The sequence below is a fragment of the Muntiacus reevesi genome, chromosome 18 (genome assembly GCF_963930625.1).
Source record: "Muntiacus reevesi chromosome 18, mMunRee1.1, whole genome shotgun sequence".
NCBI lineage: Eukaryota > Metazoa > Chordata > Mammalia > Artiodactyla > Cervidae > Muntiacus > Muntiacus reevesi.
Window position 1 is genome coordinate 20,864,941 of NC_089266.1, and position 10,409 is coordinate 20,875,349.

General features: G+C 46.6%; 1 protein-coding gene across 1 annotated transcript; it reads left to right on the forward strand.

Moving 5' to 3' along the window:
* Positions 1-3,324: 3,324 nt before the first annotated feature.
* LOC136148984 (keratin, type I microfibrillar 48 kDa, component 8C-1) lies at positions 3,325-6,799 on the forward strand. The gene is made up of 7 exons (XM_065908759.1): positions 3,325-3,672; positions 3,877-3,959; positions 4,301-4,457; positions 5,230-5,391; positions 5,486-5,611; positions 5,780-6,000; positions 6,646-6,799. The coding sequence occupies exons 1-7, from the start codon at positions 3,325-3,327 to the stop codon at positions 6,797-6,799; spliced, it is 1,251 nt and encodes a 416-aa protein (XP_065764831.1).
* The last annotated feature ends 3,610 nt before the right edge of the window (positions 6,800-10,409 follow it).

Consider the following 10,409-nt stretch of genomic DNA (forward strand, 5'->3'; position numbering starts at 1 on the left):
AGGCAGATTCTTTACTGTCTGAGCTGCCAGGGAAGCCCCTCAAGTCCCATCTTCCCCACTAATTCAAGAAGGAAATTCACATAAGTCTATTGCTATTTTGAAAGCATTGCAAGAAAGGAGCTAGATTTACAAGGGATGGTAGCATTTTTGTTTACTTACCAGCTCTTCTGTCCACTGTCTCCCTCCTGAATTTTTGTGCCATTTCATCTTCTGCAGGGAAAAAAGGAATCTCCAGGAGAAGCCAGCAGGTAACAGGTGTAATCTGTTCTTTGCTGCATCTTCTCTGTGGTTGCCGATTGACGGTGACTTGAAGATGTACAGGTGTGACTACCCCAGTTCCTTTCTTCCTTTCTCTTCTACATAACTCTATCATTCAGGGACAGGTATCAGGGCCCCTTTAGACATTTTGCAGACTGGATGTAGACAACAGTGCATTTCTCAGCCACGAACAAATCTCAGACTGGATCATAGAGGTGATGCTCTGGTCTGGACATCTTGCAACCATGGTCACTTCTGTCCAAAGTCTCAGAAACTATGGTCCCACGTCTGTAGATCTCTTCTGAGTCCCCATTTACATCTCTCAGGACACTCATCAGGGTGAACCACTCTTCGGTACCTTCATTTATGTTATCTTGGTTACTTCTCAGCTTTCCATCCTTCAGGTTCCCTCACTTGAAGACAGGCTAACTTCGTCTGATCAACATGACACTTTGTGGTTCTGAGGATTCCTTCCAGGTTCCCTCCTTGCCTCTTCTTTGTATTCTTATCTTTCTTATTAAGCACATCTCTCCCTGCTTCCCTTTTTTCCCATTTCTTTGCTCTTTCTGCATTGTATGCAAGGTATGTCCGCTTTTTTGTCTCAATCCTTGAATCTTCTCATACTTAGAACCTAAACATTCTCCTTTGCTTAAAGCCTCCATGATGCTGCACTGGCCAATCAGTAGATAAGACCGAAGAGCTTGGAGGATGCTGATGGCATTTAGTCTGAGCTCCCTGGGTGGGGAGGAAGACAGGACTGTGGTGCCTTGCTGGAAAGCCAGTGCTTTGGAGCAGGCTGACAAGAATTGGGAAGCAGGTTTGTGCTGTTCCCAAGGAGCAAATGCCCATCAGCCTGATTCATAGGGCTTTTCACTCATCCCAAGCCTGGATGAGTGAGACAGGAGCTCCTGGCCTTGAGTTCTTCCTCTGGGAAGTCTCAGAGATGCTTGCCTCAGGACCCACCTATTTCTCCCCCTTTAATTGCCTTAGAGGAAAACAAAGAGATTTTGATTTTATTATAAGTCCGGAGCTTTTGGTCTGAATGGCGTTATAGTAAGTGGTGATAATGGCCTTGGAGAGAGGGTAGATGAAGGACCTTTCATCTGAGACAAAGCAGAGCACCACGTGAATACTATCATGAAAGCTTGCTGGGGGGAAGGACTCCAATAAGCTGTCAATAAAACTGCCTCTGGAGGGCATCCAAAGCCACAGCGGAGGCTGGGGCTCTTCTCCCCAAGGGGCAGGTGGTACCTGGTGGTGCAACATTTATATGTTCAGAACTTTGGTCAGCCCTTCCTCAGACCTTCTAGTGCCTTCAGTGACTCCAAGATTGTCTTGCAAAATTCCCATTAGCTGTGTCTCCTCGTTTTCTCTCCTGGGTACCCAGGTCCTTGGATTCAGTGTCATGACCATGGAGCCCCCTCCCTTGGAACCTTCAACCTTTGGTTCTTAAACCAGGTAGCAGGTAACCCAGTAAGGCTGATGGTGGGAGCCTGGGAAAGGGTACGATGCATCTTCCTGGTGTGTCAATTATACTTGGAGAATTGGGCAAAACGTTAGAAAGTCTAAATGGAAATTTAAAAACATTTTCTGTTAAAGCCAACATGAAATTCTCATGCTTGAGGGGCTCCTTTGGACTATCTCCTAGATTTACCACTCACTCTATTTTAACACAATGGCTAGGTACCTCACTGGAAAAGTTTTGCAAGCCTAGTCGTATTCCTTTCTCACACTTGCCTCCAGAGACTTCCTTAGTTTTAATGCATTTATATGGATTTCTCAGCTTGCATTTTCTCAGCCTTCTTTCTAAATGATCTCTTCTTCCAGAATCTTCCTTGTTCTCATTCTCAAACTAATTATCAAAGTCTCTGTCTTTAAAATGCCTCTACAGTGCTTTTTTCTTTTGCCACACCTCAAAGCATATAGGATTTTAGTTCCCTGACCAGGGATTGAACCCATGGCCCCTGCAAGGGAAGTGTGGAGTCTTAACCACTGGGCTTCCAGGGGAGTCCCTTCTCTACAGAACTTTTTAAATTTTATTTTTTTAATCAATTAAAATTTATTACTTTTTAAATTTATTTTTTTAATTGGAGGGAAATTGCTTTATGATATTACATTCATTTCTGCTATACAGCAAAGTGAATCAGTTATGCATATACATATATCCGGATTCCCCCAGTGGCTCAGCCGTAAAGAATCTGCCTGTAATGTGGGAGACCCAGGTTTGATCCCTGGGTCTGGAAGATCCTCTGTAGGAGGGCAAGGCTACCCACTCCAGTATTCTTGCCTAGTGAATCCCATGGACAGAGGAGCCTGGTAGGCTACAGTCCTTAGGGTCACAAAGAGGTGGATACTAGTGAAGTGGCTGAGCATGTCTGCACACATACGTATATCCACTCTTTTTTAGATTCTTTTCCTTTTACAGTCCTTTTGAGTGATAGGCAGGTAGCATTACACAAATAGTTGTGTATCCTTCTTGGCTGCAGCCCGAGTCAATTCTCATCTACCTCATGTCTTCTAAGGCTTGGATGCTATATCATTGAAGGATTCTTGTCTCAAAGCAGATGGAAAGGGAACCCATTTCTGACCCTTAATGCAACTTGTTCCTTGATTCAATCCTAGTCCCTCCCTGGAAATGCCAGGTGGGCCAGGAGGTGAATTTGATCATGGTTTTACCAGATCACGTAACACAAAAGAATGTCATTGGATGGACTAACTCCCAATTAACAAGGGCAGATCCTCAGGCTAGACCGTGTGGCTTCTTTGAAGGTCTACCACAGGACTCTGATTTCATGGGTGCACAGCCTGAAGAGTAGTTCTGACTTAACAGGAAGCCAAGTAAAAAAATTTATGGGATAAGGGACTCTTCTGAGGAAGGCCAATAACAGATTGAAGGGAAGGGCATTTGAAAAGCAGTGAAAAAAATAAAAAGAAAAAAGACATTACATACTGTGTCCACACCCTCTGGGGATGGGGTATAAATGCTCCACAGAGGCAGAAGGCTCACAAGCTCTTTGGAGAACTTGGACTCTGTGTTCAACTGGACACCTCTCTCCCTTCAGCACCATGTCTTACAACTTCTGCCTGCCCAACCTGAGCTTCCGCTCCAGCTGCTCCTCCAGGCCCTGCGTGCCTCCCAGCTGCTGTGGCACCACCCTGCCCGGGGCCTGCAACATCCCTGCCAACGTGGGAAGCTGCAACTGGTTCTGTGAAGGCTCCTTCAATGGCAACGAGAAGGAGACCATGCAGTTCCTAAATGACCGGCTGGCTAGCTACCTGGAGAAGGTGCGGCAGCTGGAGCGGGAGAACGCGGAGCTGGAGAGCCGCATCCTGGAGAGGAGCCAGCAGCAGGAGCCCCTCTTGTGCCCCAGCTACCAGTCCTACTTCCGGACCATCGAGGAGCTCCAGCAGAAGGTGAGGGGTTTTGCTGTCATCTCTAAGCAGGGGACATGCGCCAGGATTCTCAGTCTGGCGGAGAGAACTGTGTTTCTTGCATCTAGGCCATCTTGATGCTTGCTTCCTCCTTTTACCTTCAAAATGGCTTTATAAGCATTTTAAAAGAAGTTAATGATTTTATAGCTATTTCCAGTCCTCACCCAGCAACCTCTCATTCCCCAGATCCTGTGCGCCAAGTCTGAAAATGCCAGACTGGTGGTGCAGATCGATAATGCCAAGCTGGCTGCAGATGACTTCAGGACCAAGTAAGTGGTTCAGATTTCGCATGGGTACCCACTCCTTTTGTTCAGTCTCTCATGAAAGTAGAGGGTTTTCCATGGCTGATTGAACAGCAGTCAATCCATCAATCATGAAGGATTCTGCAGAGGATTGGGGGGACCAAACAAAGGAGGCACAAAAGTAGATGAGGACTCAAGTCAATTTGGGGATCAATATTGGGTCTTGACTGAGCCTCCAGCACCCTGTCTCTGTCTCCTGGGTCTACCCACTGCCGAAGGGGGAAGGCAAGGTGACTGGGGTTATCCAAGATCATTCCTGTGAGCCTTTGGGGTCTGCTAGCTACCGCTCTGACCCTGTCCTTGTGCAGGTATGAGACAGAACTGGGCTTGCGGCAGCTGGTGGAGTCAGACATCAACGGCCTGCGTAGGATCCTGGACGAGCTGACCCTGTGCAAGGCCGACCTGGAGGCCCAGGTGGAGTCCCTGAAGGAGGAGCTGATCTGCCTCAAGAGCAACCATGAGGAGGTGAGACCAGAGATGAGAAATGAAGAAGCATGACTCAGCCTCAGGCCTAGGGCGGCTTTAGTGACTTGGGGTGGTGGAATCAGGGATAAGAATCTTTCAGATTTCTTTGAAAATACCAAAATTTCATGATGAAAGAAAACACTGGGAGATGAAACCTATCCATGCTCCCAGATAAGCTGTATCTTTCACTCGAAATTGGGGCATCACTTTAGTTTCTCAGGGCACCTCCCTGGGCTTGTGATTGGCTGCTGATTTGTAGAAGTCCCAGCACTGCTCTGATATGCCATTCGAAGCCGTCTCTCTTCCCCAAAGCCAAAATATCAGTCCTGGTGAATCAAAGTCTCTATTCTTTCAAAGTCTTGATAAAAAATGATCCAGGGTTCCTTCTGTCTCCTGGGAGGGGTCATGACAACATCTTACTTCATGGCAAGAATGGTTTGATATACAATCTGAAATTATACAGCCAATTATTTTTATTTATGGGGTTATCTGCAGCCAATCTACAACCTGGGAAATTTGGGCATTTATACATTCTTGAATAGCCCCCAAGCAAACCCCTGGAAATTTTTTTTGAATCCAAGGATCATGACACAGTCATGGTGGGAAGGAGCTGAACACATGGAACACAGACCACTTTATCTTCTGCTGTCATAGCTGTTCTACTGGAAGTTCCTTTTCCAAGGAAATAGATGAATAGGATGTCAACAAGCAGTGCCATTTCTTAGGTTCCACTCTTCATTGAATATCACTCTTGCATTTTCTGCATCCACAGGAAGTCAACACCCTGCGGAGCCAGCTGGGAGACCGCCTCAACGTGGAGGTGGACGCCGCCCCCACTGTGGACCTCAACCGCGTGCTCAACGAGACCAGGGCTCAGTACGAGGCCTTGGTGGAGACCAACCGCAGGGACGTGGAGGAATGGTACATCAGGCAGGTGAGCATCTCAGCACGTGGTGTCTCAGGACCCTCGGCCCCTTGGGGCCCTTCAGGCGGGGTCTGAGCCTGCCTTCTGCCCTTTGGTGTTTCAGACTGAGGAGCTTAACAAGCAGGTGGTGTCCAGCTCAGAGCAGCTGCAGTCCTGCCAGACGGAGATCATCGAGCTGAGACGCACGGTCAATGCCCTGGAGGTGGAACTGCAGGCCCAGCACAACCTGGTGGGTATTGATGAGACTCCTGGTGAGGAGGTGAGGTCAGGGAGTCAGGGGCACTGGGATGCCCTCCAGACCATCCTCTCCTGAACTCTTAGAGACTGTGACTTATTTGGAAGTCACAATTGTGACTAAGAAGCAGCTCTGTGACCTTCCTCCCCTTTCCCCCGACAGAGAGACTCCCTGGAGAACACCCTGACGGAGACGGAGGCCCGCTACAGCTGCCAGCTGGCCCAGGTGCAGGGCCTGATCGGCAACGTGGAGTCACAGCTGGCGGAGATCAGGAGTGACCTGGAGCGGCAGAACCAGGAGTACCAGGTGCTGCTGGACGTGCGGGCCCGGCTGGAGTGTGAGATCAACACATACCGGGGGCTGCTGGACAGCGAGGACTGCAAGTGAGTACTGAGCAGGTGTTTGGTGAAGCCATGCGAACACAGGTGTACTTCTTAGTTGGACTCCAGGCAAAGACTACATACTTTGGAGAGGAAATTATGCCTTCACACCAGACATGTTCAAACAGAGCTCAGAAAGCAATGTGGTTAACATTAAAACATAAAATGGCATGAACTGCTTGAGGGATACAATGAAATTGTACAGCCAACTCTGCAGTCTACTGTGATGATATTGATATGTGATCAATGACATTTCTTGCATTTTGTAATACCATACTGTGTAGAGGGTATGTTTCCAAATGCTACCTCATTTGCCGCTAGAGTTAACCATGAGGCCGACAGGATCAGTATTCTCATCATTCCATGGATGAAGGGATTGGGGCTTGAAGAAATTTAGTGACTTATCCAAGATCATCAGCTAGGAATGGACAATGTTGGGAGCTGAGACCAGAGTTTCTGTGTCTCTGTCCAGCACTTTTGATAGCATATGACAGGGAGACCATTAACACTGATAGTGAGCTTTGTATCAGGTGAGCCTGTGACCTTCTCTGTTATAGGTTGGGTCAAGTCCCAATGGGCAGTCCACTCTTGGGGTCTCTCTGGTTCCATCAGAGGCCTCCCTCAATTTATATCATTCCCTTTCTCCAGGCTGCCCTGCAATCCCTGTGCCACGACCAATGCATGCGGCAAGACCATCGCACCCTGCATCTCCAGTCCCTGCAACCCCTGTGTTCCTGCTGCCCCCTGCACGCCCTGTGTCCCCCGCTCCCGCTGTGGGCCCTGCAACTCCTACGTGCGCTAGAGTCCAGCGGTTCCCCGAGGAACAAGGAGACAGGGCCCAGGGTTCTGGAGCTATGACCTGGCCCTGGTTCATTCCACCAAACAAGCCAGAAAACATAATGTGCATGGTTGGAGCTGCCTGGGGGGGGTGGGGGGGGGATCCAGAAGCTCACCTGGCCTCCTCTAGATGATCCCTGCCCACACTTTCCTTCACTGGGGACTGTTTCTTCTTGGCTTGTCCAGAGAGCCTGCCACGTGCCAGCAACCCTCCCTTGTAACCTAATAAACTCAATTTCCTTGGCAAAGTACATGCCTTTCTCATTGGTATTCATTTGTCTCACCACACCCATTGCTTGAGCGGTCTATAAAAGGCCACTTGAAAGCAGAACCTTACATATAATGGCTTGAGTCTTGGATAGGAAAGCTCCTCCAGGCCTGGTGGGCAGACGGCTGGTTCCATGGATGAGGAGGGGTGGGCAGGAAAGAGGGCAGGACAACTGCAGTGTGGTTCCATCTCCCCTTGGCCATTCTTGGATTTTCTCCCTCACCCTTCTTGACCAGGACATCTCCTAGAGTTGATTGTATCCGAAACTAAAATGAAGAGGCATGAGCTGGGGGCTGGAAAGAGGCTATGCAAATCTCATCTTTTCTCAGATGGAAGTTTTATTTGTTTTTTATTGGAGTATAATTGCTTTACAATGTTGTTAGTTTCTGCTGAACAACAAGGTGAATCAGCTGCGTGTATACATATAGCCCTTCCCTCTTGAGCCTCCCGCCCACCACACCCCCTTATCCCACCCCTCAAGGTCATCACAGAGCATCGGGCTGAGCTATGCAGCAGCTTCCCACTAGCTGTATTTTTTTTAAACATGGTAGCATATCTATGATAATGCTACTCTCTCAATTAATCCCACTTCTCCCCCTGGTCATGTCCACAAGTGTGTTTTCTACATCTGCATCTCTATTCCTGCCCTGCAAATAGGTTCATAGGCATCATTTTCTATATCCCATATATATGCATTAATATACAATATTTGTTTTTCTTTTTCTGACTTACTTCACTCTATACTCAGCAGGAAGTTTTATATCTGGCACTGTATTACCTGTGTTACTGGTGGTCCAGGCAGCCTCAGGATCACACAGTGAAAGGATGCCCTGGCTTGCCTGCTGTGCCCTGGACTTCCTGCTTCCTCCTGATCTCCTTCCTGGGGATCATAATTAGCCTGGGCTCCAGCAGCTTGCTGCCCCTCCTCTGGGGCTCTGGGGCTCAGAGACCCCACCAGCTTTTCTGTTTATACTCCTACCTTTCTCTATCCAATCCAACCAGTACCTGCTGGATACCTACTCTATGTAGACCCTGGATGGTGGGGAAGGGAAAGACACATCATGAAAGATACAGTCCTGGCTGCAGGTTGTTTTCAATTCAGTTCAGTTCAGTCCCTCAGTCATCTCCAACTCTTTGCGACCCCATGGACTGCAGCATGCCAGGCCTCCCTGTCCATCACCAACTCCCAGAGTTTACTCAAACTCATGTCCATTGAGTTGGTGATGCCATCCAACCATCTCATTCTCTGTCGTCCCCTTCTCCTCCCACCTTCAATCTTTCCCAGCATCAGGGTCTTTTCAAATGAGTCCGTTCTTCGCATCAGATGGCCAAAGTATTGGAGTTTCACTGTCAACATCAGTCCTTCCAATGAATATTCAGGACTGATTTCCTTTAGGATGGACTGGTTGGATCTACTTGCAGTTCAAGGGATTCTCAAGAGTCTTCTCCAACACCACAGTTCTAAAGCATCAATTCTTCGGTGCTCAGCTTTCTTTATAGTCCAACTCTCACATCCGTACATGACCACTGGAAAAGCCATAGCCTTGACTAGACGGACCTTTGTTGGCAAAGTAATGTCTCTGCTTTTTAACATGCTGTCTAGGTTGGTCATAACTTTCCTTCCAAGGAGCAAGCGTCTTTTAATTTCATGGTTGCAGTCACCATCTGCAGTGATTTTGGAGCCCCCCCAAATAGAGTCTGCCTCTGTTTCCACTGTTTCCCTATTTGTAGGTTGTTTATAAAGTCTTAAAAGGGACCTTTTATCTAAAACTAATCCCCAATTACTGCTATTATAAACTAGTCCCTGGCACTGTGAATACTCAGGCTGGCACTGCAGGCAAATCTGAGTGCTGACCATGACATCAGTATTCAACAAGAATGGGCATCTTGATTTAACTCTAATGGAGAGCCTCCAGAAAGGGACACAGCCCTGCAAACACCCCCTTTTAAAAAATTTCTGGTAAAATACAGATGACATAAAATTTACCATTTTAACCGGTTTTAGTGTACAACTCAGTGGCATAAGGTATATTTACACTGTGGTGCAACCATCACCTCTATCCATCTCTAGAAATTTTTTCATCATCCCAAACTGAAACTCTGGACTTACTAAACAGTAACTGCCCAAACTCCCCTGCCCCAAGCCACTGGTAATGTCTATTCTATTTTCTGTCCATAAGAATTTGACTCATTTGGGTATCTTGTATAAAGAAATGGAATTGTACATTATTTGTTCTTTCGTATCTGGCTTTTTTCATTGTATACTGTTTTCAGGTTCATTTGTGTTGTAACATGTACTGAAATTTTTCTCTTTTGTTTTTTTAAAGTTAAAAATTCCTTGATATTTTTTTATTCCTGGTACCACTACCACAATTTACAGGGCAATATGCCTGATGTAATGAAAAGAAAGAGACAAAGCTACAACAAATAAAAGACCTTAGGAATGTATATCTAATTGACACTACATTGCATTAATCAATAGCTGCACTTTTTGCAAACTGTTGCTATGACAGTCCTGAACAAGACGGGTTTCCTGTTTAAGTTGCAGTAACTTTGCTGACTGTGGATCATCGGTCCTTCTGTGGCAGATTTTTACGGTTCCTCTAACACATTTGGGACAACTGTCTCAAACTAACCTGCAGTTTTCCTGACAACTCCTCGCTCTCTCTCCTGCTAAGAACTGTAGCCCTTTTCTTCTGAGTATTTAGAGCCTTCTGCTACCATATCCACCACTTCCATCACTAGATCCACAACTATCACCATAGGGACTGCCCGAGGTTCTTCCATCAAAACTACCCCCTTTAATGGGGCATAATTTGATTGCTGTTGTCCACTATAATTTTCAAAATCATTATAGTTTCCACCACCACAGAGTTAGCTCCAAAATTTCCTCCTTCATTGTATCCATCATATCCTCCACCACCGCCACCATATCCACCACCTTGGTTTCCATATTCTGGTCCAACATCACCATAGCCTTCTTCACTACTATGACCAGGACCACGGCCATAGTTGTCACCATCACCTCCAATTCTTTTTAAAGTGTGAATAAGGATTTCATTATATATATATAAAACATTTTGTTTGTTCGTTCATCCACCAATGGATATTTTGTGTTATTTCCACTTTTGGTTGTTGTGACTGCTACAAACATTGGTGAAAGTATGTCTTCTGTTCAAGTCCCTGCTTTCCATTTTGTGTGTGTGTGTGTGTGTGTGTGTGTGTGTGTGTGTGTGTACCTAGATGTGGAATTACTGCATCATACAGTAATTCTATATTTAATTGAGAAAACCCAAGACTCTTTTCC